A 25709-nucleotide genomic window follows, 5' to 3' on the forward strand; every position below is an offset into this window, starting at 1 on the left:
TTCGTTCATCTGCTCCATATGTCCAAACCATCTAAGAGTCTTTATCTAGTTCACTACGCTTTCTTCAGCCTTGCATTCTTTCCAGAAGTTTACATTTGTAACACGGTAAAATACAGTTTTAGCAACACATACAAAGGGATTTCTACTTTTGTCCTTTCTCTACAAATTCCAGGCCTCACTGCTATTCCAGTGTTGGTATCAGCACTCCATTGTGGACTGCTGCATTCATTCCTTCATTAATGGAGGTTCCTGCATTCACCCTTCTTCCTATTCAATTAACCCGTCGATCTCTAGTAAACATACTTGGCAAATACATCATACACAACTAAGTTGCACAGGGTTTTTGTAGTCTCTCTTTCAAATACTGTGACTTTGGACCCGCTCACATTCGTCATTAAATTGCACAGGGTTTTAGTAGTCTCTCTTTCAAATACTGTGACTTTGGACCCGCTCACATTCGTCATTAAATTGCACAGGGTTTTTGTAGTCTCTCTTTCAAATAGTGTGACTTTGGACCCGCTTACATTCACCATTAAATCATTCTCAACACGAACTTGTTAATAAGTGTGGTACTTACTTCCATGGCATCCAGGGGGTAAGATATCCCCGTGAATTCAAAGTTCTCAAAGCCCTCGTCGATGGCCACCAGGTGCTTCCTGGGGTCGGAACCGGCCCGCAGCCCTTTGGGGTAGCCACGGATGGAGGTGTTGAGGTACAGCATCTTAGGGGCAGACTCCAGCAAAGAGAACCTAGAAGAAAATTCATTGTTAAAGAAATGTCTAAAGAATCGCAAAACTGCATCAGGGTTTCCTCAAGGCAGAAATGTGGAGTTAACCCATAATTAATATTTCACAAATTAATTTATTTGGATGACAAAAGATTTCTTAAGTGGTAGATGCTTTATAATTAGATGTATTAATAAAATGGCTGTTCGGAAAATAACCATCGGTTCTTCTATTTTGTAATTTTTTATATCATACATATTGAGGCAAATATTATTTATTTTTGTGGAGGATTGACGAAACATAATTGAAATATCAATAGGTAATAATGTAGGTACAGGCAACACAGCGAGAGTTGATTCCTATAAAAAAAGCTTTGCATTGAATGTATTCGTGCATCAGCATATGCTTCCACCGACGAGGAACAGCCCTTTGTCTTGTTTATGCTTACTAATAGTCACTAGCGGAAGCGGGACAGCAAGTGATCGTTGTAAAGGAATATTTTTTTCCATTAACCTAATGATTTAAAATTTATGTTTATGCTTTATGTTTACGCCCACTTATTGTAGCTAGCGGAAAAGGGACAGCAAGTTTATATGTTCACTGTATACTGTGCATACCTTGTCATTGTTTAATACGCATTTGAATTCAGTCCTGAATATTATCACATTCAGATAAACTGTATTTTAATAACCTTTAGTATTTTAATACCAAGGAAATAAAACAATTCTGCCGCGGTAAATAAAAACACAGTGTCTTCCTTGGGACTCTCAAGGAAGACACTATGTTTTTATTTGCCACTGCAGAATATTCAGCATTCCAAAATACATTTTACATGACCAACTTCAACACGCTTTGGCTTCAAACTCAGAATAGTGAAATAATCATTAATTGTTTTTATTTTTATTAAAATCTAAACGAAACACGCTGTATGTAATTTATGCATCTGTACGAGTACTATGATGAAGTCAACTAAGATTGATAGATATCTTACTTAGGCTCCAGCTGGAACAGGGCGCAGTGCTGCCCGCCCTGGTACAGATGGGACTCCCGCCACTCCGAGGGGGCCGCCAGACACACGGTGACTGCCCCCCCCTTCAGCAGCAGCAGCGTGGCCCCCCGGTAGGCCAGCACGTGATGCAGGAACCTGTTGGCCCCCAGACCGTGCTCTCGAGAGCTGTACAGCAGGGTCCAATGCGAGGGTAGCAGGCAGACTAGGCGGGTTAGGAACTGGGCAGATGCCAGATTTACACCTGAAATGGTTAGAATAATGGTAAAAAACATCACCCTGGAAGCAGATATATTATAATAAAAAGTAATTGAATGTAACTGTTTTAAAAAAACAGAAATGTAATAATACAAATATATGTATTGAATAATAGATATAACTGGCTTACAACTAGGATTTATACCTAGTGACTTACGACTAAGGCTTAAAACTACTGACATAAAACTAGTGACTTGCATCTAAGAAACATATTTAATTTAGCTTCATAGTTCAAAGTCTTTCTTAGGTGGTTTATTGTTATTTATGTAAGAAAGAAGAACATATAATTCAGATTATTTTTATGATAAAGTCTGTGGTAGGTCCTATCTAACTGTGTAACTTTTGTGTATGAAAAATAATCTCTATAAAAATTTCATTCTTTTGTCAGTTGGAAGCAAATTTGCAAAACAAGAGTTAAGGCGATGCCATACGTAGTAATGCAAAATCGTGTGTTTTTGGTTTGAAAATTTGGTCGCCTAGAAATGTTTCAGATGCTTTAATTAAATACTGCGAGTAGAATACATCTTGGCCTTTGAAATAATCGAGTATTTTTTAGATAAGTCTTTTTATAAGCCCAGAAAAAAATAATGTAAAGGCCTATGAAAACTGCTTTAAAGTTCAAAATCTCCTACTTAAGAACCCATTTTCGGTTATGATTTTATTGTACAATGTGGCAAATTAAGTTATTTATAAAATGATCGAAAATAAATTAAATATATATGCCTGAACATCCACAAAATAAAATAAAAGGCACTTTTTGGCCATGTTTTTTTCTTGCATAAATCAAAACAGGCGGATGGTGTTAAGCGGGAATTTAAACCTTATCGCCATCTATGTAAGGGTTGTTATTGATAGCGGCTCAATTTAAAATATTACACGACGTAGTGCATCGCCTTAAGCAGAACTTAAGGGAATTACTAACAGGCCTTAAGAGAATCAATGCTTTGTGGAATCTTTTTACTGCAATAATATGCATTTTCTTTTTCATAAATGTTTCAAAAACTAAACGGGGTAACAGGGTCATTATTCTGATTCATATGCAGTATCTAGATATTTTTAATGGATGTCTACAGAGTTGTTGAATTGGTACCTGAGCTGGCCGGACTGCTAGCGTTGTGCGGCTGAGCGTACAGGGCGGGCAGTGAGCCGGCCAGTAGCCAGGCGCGAGAGACGGGCATGAGCGGGGCGGACGGCGCCTTTTGCGCTATTGGCGGTGGTGCCTCCAGCACCGGTGTTGCCAGCTCCAGACCCGCACTGTTGTCATTGGACATGTTGCCGACATGGCGCCACGCGGTAGACAGGATGTGGACGCAGTATCTGGAAAAATTATTTATATTATAATTTATTTAAGGATTAAAGTAGATTGAGAGCTGTAGCGCTGAACGCGATGATATCCCCGAGGCGTATGTGTGAATGTGTGGAAAATATGGAGATTCACAAATAATCCGAGTAAGATTAGGAAATGGAAGCTATCTATGGAATGTGTGCGATTTCACTAACCTTTATTTCATTCAAAAAGTTTTTATATGAATATTATATACCAATATCTTTGTAAAGGTCCCAACTATATGTAAATAATTATCGAATCGTATGCAAGTCTTCTTTTTATATTTATCATCGTGCCTTTCGTTTACATCGGTATTTCAACAAAAGGATCGTATATTATTTGTTATTGTAATAATTCAATTCCTGGAATGAGGGTTTTTATGACCGTGAAAACCAATTCGAATCTCTATCTCTGTTCCGCCCCACTCAACTCCTATGTGCAAGCGAGCGAGAGATGTCGGGCGTATTTAAAGAAAGCAGGCATGGGCAAATACCGATAGGCGGACAGTAATAAACATATTACAAGGTTAATTGAGTTGCATTTCAAATAATATTCGATTTTCGTTCAGTACTTTTATACCTTGGGTATGCTGAGTTACTATGTAGAAATTTTTATTAAAATGTTTCAATTATTTTCGAAGGTATAGTGATTTAAAACAAATTAAAGAAATTCGCACGGGACCTTTATTTTCGCCCGGAGAAATGTGTTAATGATTATTTTTAATACATTTTTCCTATTGTAGGTACATTGAATATTGCAAAAAGAAGTTTGATTCGAAAATGTAGATGGTTTCTTTCAATATTACCTTTATTATCAATTTTTGAATTATTTGATTTAAAATATTATCATAATATTGTCATATGTTACAGTAAAACTCGCTTAAGAAGTTCCCACTTAAGAAGTTTTCACGCTTAAGAAGTTTTGATTTTTGGTCCCTTGAAAATTCCATACAAAAAACACGATTTTTTCCCACATAAGAAGTTTTAGAGCTAAAACTGCTTCCCGCTTAAGAGGTTTTAGAAATCCGGCGGTAAAATCAACACAAACGAAATATTGTGTCGCAAAATATCTAAAATGAACCTTTTTGTCATAAATTGAAAGACGTTGACTGAAACCCATACCTAGTACCTGAGACCATAAAACCCTTTGTCGGCCGCCGGGCCGTAAGCCGTAACCTGCCGTAACCAATAAATAAACCAAATACCCCGTCTCCTAATCCCCTAACTAGGTAAAATAGCAATGGAACGAATAAACAATGCAGAATTATGTAACAAATATGCAAGCGTCTTTAAGGCCGAAATAACATGAAAGATTATACTAAACTCAACCTTAATGACAACGTGGGCTAGATCTACATTTGCATACATTTGACGCCTCCTTCAATAATCTTCCCTTTGATAATGAACATAGAGATGTTTCGTAATATTATTGTATAAAATTTTTATTCCATCGAATTTGTAAAACATGAAAAACTTTTGATAATCTATCGGATCACGGTTAATACGGAATATTTCACCTTTAAATACATACCAACATGATTATATGGCGGGGGAGATGGTAAAATATGCATTATAATTACGTTTTTTTTATTCAAACATCAAAAATTGCCGTGCATCATGTTTCATCTGACATTTGTCGTAAATTAAGTTTGAAGGTTAGGAAATACATATATGCATAAATTTAAAATGTAGATTGAAACGCATGATAACTAGAAGATGTATATATATATTATTTTTTTTGACCGCTTGGATCATATGAGCTTGTTTTCACGACAATTTAACGTAGGTAGACATAGGAATGACGTATGCCCCGGACTCGAGTTATTAAATGGCTAAAATTGAATCCCACTTAAGAAGTTTTCCCACTTAAGAAGTTTTTTTTTCCCCGGTCCCTTGGAAAACTTCTTAACCTCTCGACTGTGAGTCGGACGCCGGCATCCGAGAAATATTTTTGCTTGTTTTTTTTTTAAAGTGCTATTTTAACCCTTATCTATAGAGAAATTGTATGAAGAACAAGGTCAAAATCGCTTGCGCTAATATCAGTCTAGAAGATACCTTTTATTTTATTAGTGTAGCCTCTTTGGTAGCTTTCAAATTGACTTCTCTATGAAAAGCCGTTGTCATATTTTTTGTGCATCTTTTTCAACGTTCGCTGGTGCACGGACTGCTACAGTAAAGACTGTATTATACGACGAATTTCCCAAAGAAACGTAAGTAAACATGATTTTATGCATAGTTCATTGAACAAGTCATGTGTTTTTCATAAATATAATTCATTTTTGCAAAAGACAAATACGTAAAATTCCTGTCAAAAACTGGAAGTCTTTTCGCTCTGAAAATTTATTGTGTTTGAATCAAGTTATTTATGTCATATATTACATTATTTGGAATGATTTACATGTTATTGTGTAGAAAAACCATTTGAGAGAATAAATAAAAGCTTTTGTTTTGTCAATATTTAGTGTTTATTTTATGAAAAATGAATTACTGGCCGAAAATGTCAAAAAAAACTTGCTTATAAAAAGTTCATTTTTGTTTATCATTATTGACATCGTAATATTATATTATTTGTAGAGATTCATATGTCATTATGTAGGGAAAACTATTGGCATTGTGTTTCAAAATCATTGTTTAGTCAATATTTAGTTAAAATATTATAAAAAAATAAGTTTTGCATCTCAGCAATTGACACCAATACAATCAAGATTTCCAATTTGTTTGAATGTATGTGTTTACGGAATTTTACGAAAGCTTTGAAAAATGACTAGTGTCGCCATCTGTAGTGATATGTGAATATTGCAATCTCCATACAAAAGAAACAACCACTGCAGGGTGTACTAGAAAATGTAAAACTATTGTTTTATTTACGGAAATATTTTTTTTGTTATTTATTGTTTTATGAAAAATCGTAATAAATATCACAAAATTAGATCAGGTGTACAGGATGTGCTAAAAAAAATTATAAGATTTTTTTTTATATATGATAAAAAAAAACAGTATGCAATTATAAATATCTTTTTTAAAATTATATAAATACAAGTATATGTCTGATTGCTTCTATCGCTTTGCAGAATGGAGACCACAATACAACATGATGCAGGGGGCAGAACCACCACAGACACCGCATCGATCGCCATGACGGTATGTTTTGTATTAGTAGTAGTTATATTAGGTTGATTGTACGCTTCATCTTTTCCAGAATTGAAAGACATTAGTGTAACAATAAATGTTTACTGTTTCAGGTTTCAAATCGGCCACATAAGAGGAACATAAGAGAACATAACATAAGAGGAACTGAAATAAATACGATGAAAAAAAACTTTTTTTACTAAACATTTTTTTATTGAACCCCACAGCACTTGAATAAAAAAATGTATTTCATGTAATATAAAATTGAAATAAATATGATGAAACATAAATCTCCGACTTTTATTTTTATTGAACCACCCAGTTACTTGAAATTGAAAAAAATGCATTTTATGTTATATAAAATTGAAATAAATATTATGAAAAAAAATATCACTAAAATTTATTTTTATTCTCATTGAATCATGATTCTTTGCACCACTCTGTATTTCGATAAATATCTGTATACAAAAATGGCGGCCATTTTGGATATCGATGTATTGAAGTTGGTCAACTGTCTGAGGTAAATATTGTATATATTAGCATTGTTTTGGATATAAATTCATTATCGAAATAATAGGTGTGAGATTCCATTAGAAAGGTAATTCTATCTAGTTTATTTTGATGTAATTTTTATAATATTTCGCAATATAATTGTGTCAAAAACCAAGTTAGTAAAGTGACAGCGAAAATTTACATCATAGTGCATAAATATATTTTTAGCATTATTTATTTACAGGTTTCTAGTATAAAAAAATATTATTAGTAACAACAATAGTATGAACTACCAAAAACTCAAAGAATTGCTTTCATAACTTTATACAATACGACACAAAAAAATTCTAAAGTGCACGCTTGGCTTGACATTTTTTTTTGAAAAGCCTAAAATATTTTACATTTTCAAAACAACGTAAATGCCATTATTTCTTTGAAAACACTTTTGGTTTGTTTTTTTTTCATATAGGCTATTTATTCAGGTTTGTGTAGAAATAATAAAATCCGTTTATATTCATATACATAATTTTTTTGACAATTGTTTCCCGAACGGGGGAATTTTTTATTAATTTTTCAGATAAAGTTAGCTATTCTGGGAAAACGTCTTACGATATAATCATGAACTATATATGAATAATTAGCTACATTATCTGGTAAACAGAAAACAATCGAAAAAAAAGCAAATACTTAGTTTTCATTAAGATATTTGAGCAGAACACATCGAGGTAATTTTCGCGCCGTTTCCGAAATTTCGTCCCACATTCAACAGGTTAAGAGAGTTTCACTGTATATATTTAAAATAATATCCTCCCCAGCCAATATGGATAGTACATTATTTTTAGGTTTTCTAGTCTAAGATATGTATATAAATAAAAATGTTACTGTTCGTTTGTTCAAAATCTAATCATGGAAAGTTTTTCACCGATTGCTTTGAAATTTTGACACAACTTTGCATTTGACTACGCATGAGTTTTTATATACCTATATTATGTAGATGTCTCCTGTGACAGGTAAAAACATGCCATTTTTTTTAAACAGAAACCATCTGTTAGACCAGTGTTTTTCAATGTTTTTGAATACGCGACCCCTTTACAGTTTGAAAAATTTTGGCGACCCCCTTTGGCCATAGATACAGACAAAAGTTAGTTATTTAAATACATTAATTATTTTCTCTATTTTGGTACCTATATTCATTATTACGGCCTACACTCTGCAAGGAAGCAGCGAGAGCTTTGAAATTAAATACGAGGTAAGTTGGTAAGGCTGTGCGCGACTTTGACTTGGACGCCCCAAAGGGTTGACGTGTTTTGGATGAAAACAAAAGAAGAGTATCTATAGCTGGCAAGGGAAGCTCTAAAATTATTAGTGCAATTTGCCACTTCATAATTATGTGAACTGACATTCTCTTCAATGGTGAACATTAAAACTAAACTTAGAAAATGATTTCATTATTAACATATCAAAAATAGCATGATTAAATAACGATTTGAAAAATAAACAAGCTCATCCTCACTGAAATAGTGTTTTTATTGTAGTTAGAACCTCGCCTTTTTCCTTTTGCCGGCGACCCCCCGAGGAAGGCTTCGCGACCCCTAGGACCCCTTTGCGACCCACAGATTGAAGAACACTGTGTTAGACGTAAAAGCAACACCCGCTGTTGTTTCTACATCTGCACAGACAGATTGAGCCATAACAACCCGTGGTAGGGAACAGCTAGTAAATATATGAATACATTTCCCAATTCATTTGACAAGTTCACAAATATGTGTTTTCCATTTAAAATGTTGATCTATACAGGGTGTTAAGCACAGACATATGAATATATAGACTAGAAATTAAAGGTGAGGGGTAAAATCAACTGTTGAAGAACGAAGGGGGTAAATCTGACTGTGATTCGTCAATAAATCAATCTGACAGTATATAGGCATCTCGCATTATAATATCACCATTTAGTTCTTAAAAGTAAAATCTGCTTTTGAATGAATAGACATTTTTACATGGGAGCGCAAATTACTCGCCACGTTATGAACAAATTTGCGAAGTCCAAATTCGGCAAAAAAAAAATTTCTTCTATTTTCAGAGTCGAATATTTTGTTAACGTATTTAGTTAAGACACTTTTATAAGTGTTCATAATTTAGTTTCCAGTAACCAACGATGCGTACAAATATATCTCGATGTGATAGTATATGTTTCTACAAACTGATCCATATTATACGATGTAATTATGCTTAAAATAATGCTTACATATGGAATGTAATACGACAATTGGGTTTATTCTCTTTTTCACATCTATTTTTACAAGTTTTCATAGCTAAGCCACCATTTTGCCGTGTTATTTCGTAAAATGCCTCCACCATAGCTCGACGCTAGTTCGAACAAGAATGATGACGTCACATTCTCAAGATTCACGGGAAGCCATACGCGAGCCCAGCCGGCTCCAATGGAACCGGTATGGGGAGTGGGGAATAATACGCTTTTAATCACTTAGGGCAGGTCTACTAAAATTCATATGTCTATGGTGTTAAGTGTTTTTTTTATATATTTACTTGACTTACGGGTTTATTTGAACTTACTTATATGCATTTTTTCAATATTTATGGTACCTACCTGCCTGAAGAAAGGTTGGAAAAACAAGTCATTTTAGATAGTTACGTTTCTTTGGACAAATTGTGCAAACCCTTATTTGAAATACAAAAAAAAGGTTCCAAAAAATATTATATGGTTTATAATTGAGTAGATATTTAAGTACATATTTCCAAATATTATGATTTCAGAGGAATTTTTGGTTTTGATTTAATAATAAGAGAAATTTTGGGCACGAAGTTCACTGTTCACAGAAACTAGTGTATTGTAGTAGAATGTAAACTGTCTATTTGAGTAACAACGTGAATACTTGTATAAGTGATAGTGAGTTTTATTGACTTGCAAAACACCAATGTCAGAGAGTGCCGCACGATGTGGGTAAATGGTTCAACAACAGATTACAATAAATACCAACCTGTGCATGGGCAACACAAGTCTGTGGCAGTTTTCATCCAGCCAGCGGGATATGTAGCCCGCGCTGAGCACCTGCTTGGTGTGGAAGCAAGACTGGACCACTGTCTTCAGAGTTTTGTGGATCTGAAAGATACAAACAGTCTTACTAATAAACCACGTTAGGTATCGCCGCCTGTGCGCAAGAGCGGAAAAATTAAAATGTATAGGTAGGTAAGTAAGTCGCTTTAGATTTTAATTTAATTACGATTCTAAGATCGGCGGCCTGGATACAAACATACACTTGGCTGCGCCCTACACATGTTTATGAAATAATAATGATGGGCTTATTATCTGGTGAACGCTTCTCTCCAACAAGGGCCGCCGTCAACCTTTCTCGATTTCTACTACCTTGGCAGCAAGTCTCATACCAAGATGGATCAATTCAATTCAATTTATTCATTTAAGAAACATTACAAAATTGTTTTTTAATGATCATTATTTGTTTTATAAACTGCACTAAACAAAATAAGTATACCCACGAACTGGTGATGCCTATGTGGGATTATTTTTTTGGTATATATGCATACTATTCTATTATATTTTTTATTTAATTGTATCATTTTATTTTTCTTATCTTAAAGCTACCTTTTTTTTTAAATTTTTTATAGTACCTTCTTTACCTGTTAATGAAATGCTTTTTGTAATACTATAATAATTTTAATAATGTAATACTTGTTTTTGTAATACTTGATTTATGTAATTATATTTTTATGCATGTAACAAAAGAAAATTATTAATAAAAAAATAAAAAATAAAAAAATGGTTTTTTGTAAAGAATTATTACATAAATATAGACTGTGGGTATATCAACTATACTAGTAAAAACAAAGCTCGCCTTTTAAAGGCAGCTTCATTGATTGAAAAAATGTCGACATCCGAATTGATTCTGTTCCAACAGCAAGATTGCTCTACCCATCGGCACGACCATTAGCAAGTTAGTACGGGAGGCTAGAAGATAGTACAGTCTATGCTGTCGGTGACGGAGATAACCGTCGGGAACATAGAAATGAACCCTCTCCATGATAACCGAGTTTTCAAACTATCCACAAATCAGTAAGAAATATATAGCAATGTCTACGATGGTTCATTCTGAGCATACCCAAAAGAAAATCAGTAGGATAGAGTCAGGGTAGTAGCTATACTCCCCTCATGTAGAGAAATCTCAAAAATTACTTTATCACCGACGCGATTTTGGCTGCTAGCTCTACACTCTAAAAGTGGAAATAAGACAAATAATACATAAACCCTAGAACTGTCAACAAAGCCAATTTGAAAAAAAAGACTATCACTGAAATACAAAAAAATCATTTCATTCATAAACATTTCTATCGGTTTACCTCTTCAGTGGAATAAGATATAGCAGTTATTGCGGCATAGGACGAGTAAGATAACAAAAGTACATTGATGGGTAACTAAATAAAAGGAATTCGGTGAGGTGAAAGCGAATGATTACGCTGCTTATAGAAAGTGCTGCATCGGATGTATTTATTGCCAAAGCAAGTTGAAAAAAAGAAAGCAAACATCAATTAGCACTTTGCTCACTAGCACTAATTGAAATGTAGTTCTACAACACAAATATTTATTCATAACATCCTTTGTTTTAAATATTATTATGTATCTAAAACTTTCACCACAAATCCAATACTTATGAGTAGTTTCCTGTCAATAATATAAAATTTTATAGAGGGTCTAGAGACCGAGGTGCTTATTATATTATTATTTAACTAGCTGTACCCCGCCACGTGATGCTGTGGTCTGTCTGTTTGTGCAGATAGAGCATAAATAATAGCGCTTGTTGCTTTTACGTCCAACAGATGGCGATGTTTTTTTTTTTTTTTTTTACCTGTCACAGGTGACATCTATATAATATAGGTATATAAAAACACGTGCGTATTCGAATGCGACGTTGTGCCAAATTTCAAAGCAATTGGTGAAGAACTTTTGAAGATTTAAGATTTTGAACAAAAGAACATTTACATTGTTATTTATATATAGATAATATATATTGCGATTGTTTCACAGAACTTAATAAGACTTTCACAGAACCAGAATATTAGCTTATAAATTTGATTAATTGTTAAAATTCTGTGAAACAACCAGGCCTTAGCCTTTCTTTTAAAAAAAAGCAATACATTAATGAAATAAATTTTAGATTGATTAGAAAAAATTATAAAGTTATCCCTCCATTTGAAAAATACATTACGTATTTTTGTTCACCTTAAAACAGGTCACCTAGGGGAACATCATAATGTATTTTCATCTATAAAAAATGATCTCCAATTATAATTTGGTAAAGTGAAGCAGGGTTCCTTACTTACACTAAGACACATCTGCGGCCCTTCGGAGTAGTGGTCCATGGACAGCTTGTAGCAGGTCATCAGCATGGTCTCCATTCCCTTCGTCTCCATCATACCCTCGTGCTCCTCCTCGCAGAACATCCTGGAAACACAAAGATTAGTCATTCAATATCTTCGTAGATTCAAATCAGGTAGGGGTATATTCCATACAGTACTACCTCCCTAATGCACCACCTAAAAAACCGGGCAAGTGTCCAATTAGTGAAAACAGTGGATTATATTTAGCGTTCAACACGCTCTTGTGTCCTGTTCAGGGTTGATCAAAGCAGACTATGCAATAATTACAACAGCGTATTATCTAAGGTTGATATTTTCAGTTGCGAACTTACCAAATACAAGAGGTCCATAAAAGAATATTTTTCTGAAGGTTTGTGAATAATGTTTATGTCTCGGTTTATATCTCTATTATGATTTCATTTATATCTACAACCTCTCTCCGTGTCTATAAATGTATTGTTTTGTAAATTTTTCGTTTTATATAATCTTTTGCTTTGTATAATTTTTTTAATTATATTCCTTTCTCAGAAATTTAAATTATGCTGTCTCAGTTAAAGTCACAAGGAGGAAATCCATAATTGGTTTTATTTTACTAAATGACACTTGTGTACAAACTGATTAAATGTAAACTGTCAATTTCCCAAAAATGAAAAAATAAATAAAATAGTGCATAAATACAATATAGGCTGAAAATTAAAATAGGTTTCTTTAAAACAAACAAACACCGCTATTGATATTTCGTAAAATTTCCATTGTTTGGTTTAAAGATAAGTTTACGATTACGTGATGTAATGTTTACACTTGTGAGAAGACTTCATTTTCTAAACTTATTCAAACAAAAGACGTGGCAGAATGAAACATGCAGAAACACATGAGACATTTTCTAGAATACACAGAGGACTAACCGAAATATCCTAAAACAGCAATAATTAACCCTACAATATTAGTATTTTTTTTATACAAAGCTTAAAATTACAAGACATAATGATTTTGAAAATATGTATTAGGCATAAAATAGAAAATGTCAAACCATCAAAAATCAACAAACAATAATTGTTTTTATTTTTTATTTTTTTTTATATTTTAGGTACAGATATCGTGGAGATATCTCCTGAAACAAGTTACATATATTATTTACGAAAATATCTATGCAAGCATGTGTTTTAGCAATATCGTTGTATGATCGAGACATTCTAGACTAGGATTAAAATATGTAGTGTTATTGGCAAAAATTTCGGTCCAAAATATGTTAACCCATTCATGACGAACTATTTTTTTTTCGAATTTCGCGCAGAAAATTCACAGAGTGGTTGGTTTTGAAAGTAGAATAAGAACGTTTTTTTCGGAATTTGAAAAAATCGTCTCCTCATCCCCCAGGAGCCTCGAGAAGGATGAGGTCCATATGGATCTTTCGGCAAATAACTAGTCAGAAATTTCATTTTTTCATCTTTATTGTTCAAAAAGTGTAATTTTCAACAACATTATTTAGTGTGATAGCCCTCAAAGCATTTCACGCATAGTCCGACCTTACATGTGATGCAACGGATGCGCTGCTTGCTTTTACAAGATGCACAAGACAGTTTTCCTCCCTTATTAGTCTCAGTTATCGGTATTGGCCCAGGATAATGGGGGACGGAGGTATCATACTGCATCGCCGTTTGACCTATTTTGGTGAGTTTGTCGGGTGCCTTGAAGTATTTCTTGATAGAATACTTCTCGCAGTAATGCTTTGATATTTCTTCACGGAATTCTAACTGCCCCAATTTAAAATTGCCCGTGGCTTTGCGCTTCAGAAGCCAGCAATTCTGAATGGTTACATCAATGGCCCAGGTAAAAATGGACCACCACCATTTCTGTTGGCGAAAAGTAATGCGATAACATGCAACGTTTTGGTCCATTCTGTCAGTTCCGCCCATATTCGTGTTATATTGATGAATTGCATATGGCCTCTGTATACTGATCTTTTTTTGCTCCTTCCGTGAGTAACGGCTTGCTAGATCCAATGGATTCTTTCCGTATTTTGTTGAAGCTACAGAACAAACAGCGTTATCAACCCATTGAGTAACGTAGATGGGGGTCTTGCCAAATGATGTCTGCGCACTTTCAGTATGTCCTCGAGAAAGCACACCTTTGTTGTATTTTGACATTGTTGCCTTCTTCTTGGGGATAGGAGATGAACTGGGAATCCGATTGTCTCGAATTGTACCTGTGCCATTGTATCCATAAAAATGCAAATAGTACAGCAATGGCATACCCGTAAAAAGATTATCAAAGTAGAAGTGATATGGCAATTCGCGCTTTTCCACTGGCAATTGATCGACCAACATAAGTAGTGGTGAAGCATTCAAGCCTACAACACCATACTCCTTTGGAATCCGGGGATTGCTGCCTTGGTAGATCTCAAAATTGATCAAGTAACCGGAGGGTGTATTTAGGCTCCACACTTTATATCCGAATCGAATGGGTTTGCCTTTTATGTATTGCTTACATCCATGGCGGCCATAGTATGGAATCATCGATTCATCATAACTTAAATTTTCTTCTGGGTGGAAGTTTCGCATAAACCGTTCAATAAGCCTATCTGTAAATGGACGTAACTTCCACATACGGTCTGCACTATTGAACTGATTTGGTGAAGCAAAGTGTATCATTTTGTGTATCTGTTCAAATCTATCACGAGACATGGTGGACACAATCTGCTTATTGTAGAAAGGGCGAGAGCTGCTCCAGTACAATCGAGTTGATGGAATCGGGCATAATCCCGATGTTATAAGTATACCCATGTACGCTTTGATATCCCCGACGGTTAAAGGTGATACTTTATGACTATTTTCAGGGTCTTGCTTGGTCTGATATTTGTTGGATTCTGTAACGATGAATTCGTACATTTCGTTGTCAAAATTTAGTTCAAATAATTCCACCGGTGATAAAGCAGCTACGTCGGTATAATTTCCTTCGGGAAATATGCTAGAAACAATTGGCGTCACATCGTTAGACTTCCATTGAAACATAGTTTTCGGACCAGGCATACGTTTTGGAATGCGATAAGGTGGTTCAGCGGGATCATTCACTCTGTCTCCAGTACTAACACGGCATCGTTTCAAAGGAGGCTCGAAAGAAGTGCTTGCAGACGCTTGACCGTGTGATGCTGAAGCGTCGAATAAATTTATGTCGAAGTCACTGAAAGTTGAATCCAAACGCTCGTCTCCGAAATGCTCTAGATTAGGGTTCTCTTGATCTGAATCATAATCGGGCGTATCTTGTCCCTTTTTGTGTCGACGGCGATTTACGATTTGGCAATTAGAAAACAATTGCGCTCGAGAAATATTGGCAATTATTCCACCGTCATCTTCATCAGCTGAATCTGCTCCGGACAAATCACTCTCATTTGGCGGCTCCACATACACATCCACATCCACTACCTCATCATCCTCCAAATTCGTATCCGATTGTTCTTCAAGCAGTAACATCACTTCTTCAACAGTCAGACCCCTAAAAAACACGAAAAAACAATGAAATCTGCGAAAAATTACAATTTATGTATAGTGAGATCTGCCGAAAGGTCCATATGGAGCCAAAAATCAAAACCTTCAATTCAAAGTACTCTCTTTGATACAATAAGGATTATTTTTGTAACAATATGTCTATAAATAGTTAGTAAATTTCATTCTTTACGGATCATAAACGGTTTTGGAAAAAAAAAATCAAATCTACACATAAGTTTATTGGATTACTTACTTCACTCGCTTTGACATTTTGAAAAATTTGCACTTTTTTTCAAACTCCGTTTATACACGTCTGTCCACGCCGGCACATGCAAACGAACTGAGCGCCTCTAAGACAAACGTGTTCGTACATGCTTGTAGACTACATAAAACTGAATTTCGCATCGCCATTTTAATATATCGGCATGATGTGACTAATTGAGGTCCAACACTTTTTCGAGGTCCATATGGCACCTTCGTCATGAATGGGTTAAGGTTTCTAGTGAATTTGGGCCTGGTGTTTAACTTGATTTGATGGACTATGTTACTATCTACTTGATTATTCACAATTTTGTAAAGCATTAAGTGGTCATTTATGTTTCGTCTTTTAACTAGACTCTCTAATTTGAAGTATGTAAGTCTTTGTTCGTATTTAAGTGCTGTTATTATCAGAGCACTGTAAAACAACCCGCCCATGATGAAATATACAGAAACAACCCGTCCATAGAGAAAGATAACTCAACCCGTTGTGTCGGTGTACAAAGCTTGGTGCTCGAGTCTAGTCTACTGAATTTGATACACAAATACCGGCACATCCTAGAGCTTGATTTTGTGCTTTTAACTAGTAAAAATGATGGAGGTAGTTGTCAGATAATTGAGCGGCGGATTGCTAAGTACTTTATTTGCGATATAGTGGTGGACCACCCTCAGCACAATGTTCGTCAAGCTCCGGGTATATTAATAATATAACATATTGTAGCAACTCACTTGACATAGACCTCTAGTATGGCCCGGTCATCCAGTATGCCGAGGAAGCGCTCTGCCTGCTGCTTAAAGTTGGTGGCGCTGATGTGCTGGTGTTTGGGCTTGGACTGCATCAGCAGGTAGTGGAATAGTCGCTCGCCGAGCTCCGGGTACTTGGGGAACAGATGATACTGAAACAGACGAGGAATTCGTCAATCTACCCCATCACGTGGTACATTTTCACGCTTAATAATGAAAAAAAACTATAAATAGCACTTGGTTTCAACTTAATTACTACAAGAAACAACTATTTATGTTGGGGGAGATGGTAAAAGATGTATTAAAGTTCCATTTTTTCTCAATCAAAGTTAAGTTTGAAGGTTAGGAAATGCGTATAAATTATTTAAATAACCCAAACTAAGAATCTAAGAACCTATTTTTTGCTTGTTTTACATCTGCCCCAGCTTAAATAGTTGTTTCCAGTAGTAATTAAGTTGAAATCAAGTGTTATTTTTTTGGTTAATGAGGCAGAATTCGGCAACTCTACCAAAATGCATAAGTCATTATAATTGCGTTAAGAATAAAATAGTTAATTTTATACAACTTTGCAAACAAATCATTTCAAAACTTTCTCATACAAGATGGCTGCCAGGAAATTTCCCAAAATTTGGCTTTAAATGTTCACAAAATCGCACTGTGGGCTCCAGGGCTTTTTACGTTTATGGTCATTACACTGTGCAGACAGGGGCGCTCTTGTAAGGTGTAACATAAATATATATTTTTTTTTTGTTCCTAATTTTTCAATCATTCAATAAGAAAAAAGTGTGTTGATGGTTGAAACAGAGCAGTACGTATAACTATCAATGAAATTCTTACCGTGAAACATTTCTCAGTGATACCGTTGAGTCCATCTTCATCCTGTGTTTTCTTAACCAAAATCTATAAAGAAAATAACTGTTAATCTCTACATTCTTACAAATGTAATTTAAAATGCATTTTATAAATAAAAAATATGTTTGAAACCACTTTATTATAATAATTATTTATCTATGGGTTTCAAAAGTGACCTGCCCCCATCGGGAGAATATTGAAAAAGGAAATAGTTTCAAACAAATTTAAATGTTTATATTGTAATTGTAATTATGACAAGGCACAAATTAAATGCTTTCCTCGAATACTAAATAATATTAATTTATTTTATCACCACATCATATTTATAAAGGGTTTAGCAGATATTAAGATATCCACATATTGACGATATTAGTTAGCTATAAAAACAAAAAACTCTTTCAGGGGTAAAAAAACAATACCTCGTGATAAAAGTGAAGTGAAAAGTTAAAAAAATTTTTTTTTTCAAGAGAGTGACAAATTACTCGTATACACTATTTGATATGTACTTTTCCACAACGCCCTACTGTTGGGTTTGGTAGCCACCTCTGCTCTGAAGTCCCTAAATATATTAAAATAACCCTAGACTGTGCGAAAACAGGCAATCTATCTAATAGATTCCTCTATCTTAAGGCGAAATAGGTAGACTTTACCTAAAATTTGTAATTTTTTAGGCCAATTTTAGACGTATGGACACTTTTCTTCAAAAAAACACAAATTGATTTCGAAAGATCGTTATTTTATCTAGTAAAGCAAGACATTAAATTTTGAAAAATAATGTAATTTTAATATCATAATATAGTGTTACCGTTGGTCGATGCACAGATTTGTTGCATTTTCAAAGGTGAATTTGTATTCAAATATTTCAAATTATATAATTATTAACCGGTCAGCAACGTAAGCAGATATACACGATAAAATAACGATAGCAGTCAAGTACAATAAGCGTGTTTACACGTCAACGCGTGTGTTTCCACAAAAATCGTCATAACTCCGTTATTCTTCTAGTGACATCCCTAAAACAAAAAGTAGAATATTCGTATTGAATGAAGCTTCACATCTCTATTCAAAGTTATCCATAGAAACCCGTAAAAAGACCTACTCAGTGGAAGCAAATTTTACCCGCCAAATCGTAAAACGACGCCAAGAAAGCCGTTTGACGTGCCGACCCGCCTCGCAAGTTTAATTATTTTTTTAAAAATATATTTTGTATGAAATGGTCAAAAAGTGAAGTGACAGAATTGTTTATTGTACATTTGTACGATGAAATAAGTGTTTTTTTTTTACATTATCCGTGATTTTAGTATCGTTTTTACATAAAACATTACAGGTGAGTCATTTTTACAATTTTTTCATGTTTCCATTCTAAATTTAAATATTTACAAATGTTAATATTTATTTATGATACAACAATTTGAAAGCCTATTTTGTAACCTTTCTAAAACAGTTTTTACTATTCGGCTCCGTTCAGTAATGTTTCATTTATAGAGCTTTGATTGTGAGGCGGTAATAACACAACGTTTTCGTGAAATTGACATTTCGGTAAAGACATCTTAGCTTCAAGTTCGCGAAAAGTCGGAGGGGTTAAGTATAACAAATCAATAAATTATCTACCAAAAGTATGTATAAGAATTTTGTTTTTATTTCAAATAAAATAACTAATAAATAAATCCGAGCACGCGTTTTGTGACGAAAAACCCTCAATTTGACTATTTATTTATGGTCTTAAAAATTATTATTTCTGTCTCGTTCTAAAAAAACTGCCAATCGCGAGACCGTCTTTTCACGAAATTTGAATTCTCGGCCGCTGACGCCTTAATGGACACTTGCACTCGTTGAAAAACAGGTGTGAATGCTGTGCTTGTTTTATCAGTATTTCAATGGAAGGTGACATTGATCTCTTCCTTGCGGAAGAGACAATCAAACACTGATTGAGGACTTAGGCCAGGAATACACGGACTGCTACAATAATAATACATTAAAATCTCGATCGATCGTTCCTCGAATGAATGTTTGCTTGCGGCGGGCGCTTCTGACATTAGTAGTCGTTAAGACATTCTAACATAACAGTGCGAACGTGGGGCATTTAAACCTTAAAAATGAACCGTCTGGTGAAAAGCGCATACTTCTCAGAAAAGATTAAAAATTATCAAAGAAAAGGAAAAATCCCACTGAAAAATGCATTAACATGGCCAAGCGTTTATAAATATCAAATTTTTATTTCAACACGTTCATTTATATTTGAAATATGTATCTTTTTGTACCTATTAAACATTTAAGTATGAATGCAGCTTCTACATTCCAGCATCTATTGTTTTACCACATTCATAGTTTATAGCCTTCTTGTACCTAAATTCCATGCACTTGAACACATCTACTATTTCTAAAGTATTGCCAACTGCATTCAATCTAGGTACAATTACTACGTATTATTTTTGATAGATACTTGAGGTGTAGAGAATACAAACGCAAAATACAATCAGTGCCATGATTAAAAAATGACCTGTAGGTTGGGTTAACAATGCAATGACAAACGTGTAAAAACTAGCAGTTTTATTTTCAATTGTATTTGGAATCCGTGTAAGAGGCATGCACCGTGAGGTATTTATAACTAACAAATGCCCTTGAGGTGATGTTCTACAAAAATCCCACTATAAATATTTGTTGAGCATTGCTATTCCAATTTATTGATAACAGGAAATAATATGAGAAAAATATTTAAGTTACTCTGAAGAATGCAGAAAACATTGATAAAAATACTAACAATATTGACAGGTATGTCTGTTGTAAAACGATATATCAATCAGGCATTATTATCATCAATCTTTATTGACATTTTAATCCCTGGTCAATTACCTAACTTAATTTATGAAGAAAAAAAACATTTTTGTAACAGTGAATTTAGCCACCGATAATTAATTAGAGAGCAGACTGGTCAGGAGTTCATGAGAAATCCCAGCTTGTGCAAAAAAATTTTTTTTCAAGAGAATAAAGAGTCATTCGAGAATCCGAATTGCTCCCAACTGTTTGGAGGCAGTGGGATTATGGTGTCCCCAAATGGGACATGTCGTGGCTGAAGGGAATGGGGAAGGGAAGAAGATGGTGAAGAGGAAGGTTGGGAAGCTAATTTATTTGGGATGTTTCATACATTTTTTTTTTTTTTTGTTTAAAGCGGAGACGGTTTACACGTAGTTCCCGTGAGCACTTAGGCCATAGGCCCATTGTGCTGTCTCCCATTTTACCTCATTCCTTTAACAACAACCCAGTCCCTTTAATAAAGTTCCCCAGGGTTGTTATTGTGTATGTGGCTATGTCTTCTGGTTCTACTGTATGTCTCCCCAGGTATCTGAGCCTAGTTCCCACCAGGGCAGGACATTGGCACCATAGGTGAATTGGAGTCTCTTCATCCTCTTCACATTTTCTGCATCTATTGGTGTTTTCCACTCCCAATATCTGCATGTGTCTCCTAAGATGGCAGTGTCCTGTTAGTAGTCCTACCAGTTCCCTCAGCGAGTTTCTGTCCATATCGAGTAGTTTCTTGGTTCGTGTAGGGTCTGGTCCTTTTATGAGTACTTTGGGTTGTCTCATTCCAGGTGCCCTCTCCCATTCTTTGCGGTGCTGGGATTTGACCCACACTTAACTTAAAATAAAGTATATTTGTACCTTGTTCCAGAGCGGAAGATATCATACCTAGACCATTAGAATAGAAATGTTGATTGAAATTTTTTTAGATTTATTTATTTTTTATCTGAATACTGCACAGTAGTATTCCAACTAGCTAGTCAGTGGTACTATAGCATTAGTAGTGGTACATTGTGAGGCTGAAAGGGAGCGGGGGGTGGAAGGAAATGAAGAAGAGGAAGGTTAGGAAGTCCTCGGCTCTTCATATCTGGTCACCAAACGCAGCAACGTTTGGATCCTAACGGTGGTCTTTCATCAATGCTGCTGGTGATACTTAGAGCAGTGGCCCGCAACCCGGGCTCACGACCCCAGTCATAATAATGGGGTTGTCAAAAAAGTAAACAAGATTTTGTACTACTCGGAGTTATTTTCACCGACAAGCAGTGGCGGCTCGTGACTTTTGAGTGTGATAGAGTACTGAGTTTGAAAAACTCACCATTATTTATGTTGTTTAGTCCAAAACGATTTCTTGTTTTTTTTTGAAAATTGGATTTTTATATATTATTAAAAAATTAATGAAATGGAAGTAGCAGAGCAACAATCTTCTGGAATAATATAAGAGAAATAGGAAACTGTTGCATCGTACATTGAGAAGCATTACCCTAATAACTAGGTGGCTATGAGCTCTACAAAGTTATTCGATGATAATGCCGTGTCACATTTTCACCAAATTTTTCATGCGTCAGCAAAAACAAATGTCTCTAGACAGCTTTCTAGTAAAAAAAAAAAGAACGAATTATTTGTCATAAATTCATAAATAATAAACTGGTTATTTCGATTTATTGTTTTTGATAATCGAAATTGTATTCCAGATTGTTACGCACCTTAACAATTTATAAGTAAAAAGAGTATTTCTTTGACATAGAATGCATTATAGTATTTTACATTGATTTATATGGGAAAAATTGTTTTGCTTAACGAGTGTTTCATATAACAAGTAAGATTCTGGAACAAATTAAGCTCGTTATGAGAGGGTCCACTGTACTTGCAGCAGATTTCAAAGTGGAAGATACTCTCAGTATCGTTCTGGTGTAAGACCACCATTCCGAATTGAAACGTTGCTTGAAATGGCTTTAGCTGTGTTTGGTGACCAGATCTGAATAGCCAGAAACACCCCACCTTTATTTTCTTTATCTCCTTCCCCTCCCCACTACCTTCAGCCCCACAATATACCGCAATTGGGGATGCCATTGTTTCACTAGCTCCAGACAGTTGGGACTTTTGTGCTGTATACACATGAAAAAAACCATTTTAAAAGATTCACACTAATTTTGTACCTAATTTAATTTATTGAACAAAATGTTAAATTAATTGCTTAATTTATTCAATGCTTACGAAAATGTTTAAAATGTGTATTTTCTTGTCCCCTGTCCCATTATTTTAGAAAAATTGTAAATAAAAGAATGATAAACAGCTAGGACCAGCTGTTACCTTGACATCCACCTGAACCAACCTTTGTGCACCTGTAAATTTGCCAATTTTTACTATATTTATGGGGTAGCTCAAAAAACCTTATTTGATTTTGGGGTCGCAGCTCCAAAATAGTTACGGACCGCTGAAGAGTATAATTACCACTCTATGATTGGGCATCAAATCTCTTTTCGTTCCCCTCACCTTAGATTCCTTAGCCTCACAAAATATCACTAATTAGGCATGCTATAGTTCCACTGACAGGCCAGTTTAGAATCTTGCGAGATAATAGAAAGAAATAATAAAAAAAAGAGAGTTAGGTACACAAGAAAAACATGAGAACCATCTTCATAAGTTTTTTAACTGCAATTAAAAAAAGAATTACTCTGCAGCTATTAATAAATTAATTTCAATTAAAACAACATAGCTTGTACGCCAAATAGTTCATACATCGTTGTGCAATGTACATTATATTATTGAGTCTTATATGTGCCATCATTTGCATTTATTTCATAAATAATATATTACACCAAAAACGAGTTAAGTGACTGAAGTGTAAATCACAATATTCCAATTAGGTATTCACAAATGATTTGAAAAAATCTATGGTAATTATTCGGGATCGCTGGAAATGGATAATACGAAACATTTTTAAATAAAACCTTTTGATTTACCTTAATTACTATAAAAGGAAACAGACTGCATTTGGTAAATTTTTAACCTAACATAACCTTTTTTTAAATTTCTTAATTTATAAAACATGCCTAAATACCTTTATTTTATTTGTCGAGTTCGGCCAAAATAGTACCTACCTAGTATTTGCATAGAATAAATGGTGAAAATTCTAGCAATTAAAAAATCTCACGAATACCAACATAAGAAAATGTCATCAACATAAATTATTCTGGTTGTCATCCTAAACAACGAAAGCAAATTTTTATTTTACGTAAATAAAAATAAAATGTTAAAATTAAAAATTTCCCAAATGCAGTCATTTTCATTTTATTGTAATTAAGGTAAATCAAAAGGTTTTATTAAAAAATATTTCGTATTAGTCGTGGCCAGCGATTCCGAATATTTACCAAATCTATTTGTAAAAATGTAGGAACTTACGGTATAATTTAATATTCTGGTAATTATTTCCTTAACCGCCGTACTTTTAGGCACAGATTATGGAATTTACACTTTGTTTCAATAATTACTATGAGAAACAACTATTTATTTAGCAAATATGCTTGTATTAGATAAATATATTAGGTTCTTAGTTTGGGTTAATTAAGAAATTAATGCTTATTTATATTGAAATGAAACTTTCGCAAGTGTAAAAATAATTAAATACAAAAAAGTTCAAAATGGCGGTAAAGGGATTGTTTTATAATGTAAATTTTGAACTTTGATTGAATAAAAATGGAATTCGAATGCATCTTTTACTATATATCCAGAATTAAATCATTGTTTCTTGTAGTAATTAAGTTGAAACGAAGTGTAATTTCATATTCTGTGCCTATTAAAGTGAGGCAGTTAGGAAAATATTTACGAATATTTATACTGAATTTTTTAGTGTTAATCGTTGATGTTACAGGCTAAGAATAATTTTCTGGAATTTGAATCATAAAAACAAATTCAATGTGCAATTTTCTGTTTTGATTTCAATTCAGATATGTTAGAACCAATATTATTAATTAAATAAGACAGGAATTCTGTCACCTATGTGGCTAATGAACACCTCAATAGGAATACAGCTGCCAATACACAATTCAGCCCATGTTGGCCAATATAAACATTATCTTCACAAGAAAAACAATTACCATTCAACCATTGAAAACAGATCTTTTGACACAAGTTTACAATGATATTGGTTTAGCCATAAAAATAATAATTTATCATAAAACAATGAGTTACGTAGCCCCTTATCGCTCTACTCAAGTGCCGCAGGTAAGGTTAGGAATTGATAAATGTCAGCCTTCAAGGCTTTCAAGGTTTTGTCACCTTGCGCAATGGAGGAAGAATACATTAGACATTGTAACTGAAGGAGGAATCTAACTTTTGCGAGTTTGTCAAGCGGCATCAGCTGCGTAACTGGCTTCTCTTGGATATCGACGCCAGACGAAGAAGTTGACAATCCTTTCCTGGAGCCCCCGCGGGGAGTTGTGGTCCCGGAGCCTGCTTGTGACTTCTCGTCACTCGAGGAAGGATGGCCGTGGTGGTTGCCCATTGTTTTTGTTAAATAAATCCCACACACATGTTATCGAAGCTTCGACTCTGAATCTTCACTATTTTTAAAAACACAGCGTATGACATTTATGAACAATGGGGGTTATTTCCGTATCAAATGACACATACTGATTTCAAAATTATTGTCGTCTTTAAATTTATATGGACAGTGGGCGCATTGTATTATTTGGCAGTAGGAACTTTTAATTGTTAGAAACCGGGGTTGTTTGGTTTAGTTTTTTAATTTTATATTGAATGTGGGAAAAGTAGTAACGTTGAATTGAATTCTCGATAACAGGGTTGAATAAATTATTCGCGAAAATGTGAATAAATAAATATTTTATAAACCCATATCATCTCGTGATACTCCTAAAAAAATGACTAGTTTCGGGCTTAATGATTGACTTCTATTTGCTTCAAGTTATTTGAATATTAAAATCTTCTGTCAGGTACCGCTCTTACTATAATATTTTTACCCAAAAAAATGAGTGACGTAGTCGTAAGATCACCAAAAAGGCTGAATATTTATTTGCACGGCATTCATATAAAAACTGACAAAATTCATGAAAAAAATGAAAATGTTTTTAAATTTTTTATTTTATTTGACGAGTTGTATTTGCGATACAAAGAGGCTCTTTGCCCACGAGTTCGAACCCCTATATTTAGTTGGATTATTTAGATAAGAGTCCCATGAAAGATATTACTGTAACCTCCATTTTGCATTACGATTTGTAACTAGAT

General features: G+C 34.3%; 1 protein-coding gene and 1 long non-coding RNA gene across 2 annotated transcripts in view; one reads left to right on the top strand and one right to left on the bottom strand.

Annotated features, from left to right (window-relative positions):
- LOC149413155 (uncharacterized) overlaps positions 1-25077 on the bottom strand; it is a 32592-nt gene extending 7515 nt beyond the window's left edge. The window contains exons 1-8 of the mRNA XM_089645415.1: positions 24799-25077; positions 17652-17714; positions 16800-16966; positions 12292-12412; positions 9936-10057; positions 3080-3306; positions 1717-1975; positions 578-749 (exon numbers count right to left, since the gene is read on the bottom strand). Of these exons, the coding sequence (XP_089501541.1) occupies positions 578-749; positions 1717-1975; positions 3080-3306; positions 9936-10057; positions 12292-12412; positions 16800-16966; positions 17652-17714; positions 24799-24969 (1302 nt within the window). The 5' untranslated portion in view covers positions 24970-25077. The remainder of the gene's footprint in view (positions 1-577; positions 750-1716; positions 1976-3079; positions 3307-9935; positions 10058-12291; positions 12413-16799; positions 16967-17651; positions 17715-24798) is intronic.
- LOC149413156 (uncharacterized) lies at positions 5435-7022 on the top strand. The gene is made up of 3 exons (XR_016304271.1): positions 5435-5525; positions 6387-6456; positions 6558-7022. It is a non-coding gene; the product is annotated as an uncharacterized LOC149413156 (long non-coding RNA).
- Positions 25078-25709: the final 632 nt, after the last annotated feature.

The sequence above is a fragment of the Hesperophylax consimilis genome, chromosome 22, assembly GCF_061612785.1.
Source record: "Hesperophylax consimilis isolate HC1 chromosome 22, BYU_Hcon_1.0, whole genome shotgun sequence".
Taxonomy (NCBI): domain Eukaryota; kingdom Metazoa; phylum Arthropoda; class Insecta; order Trichoptera; family Limnephilidae; genus Hesperophylax; species Hesperophylax consimilis.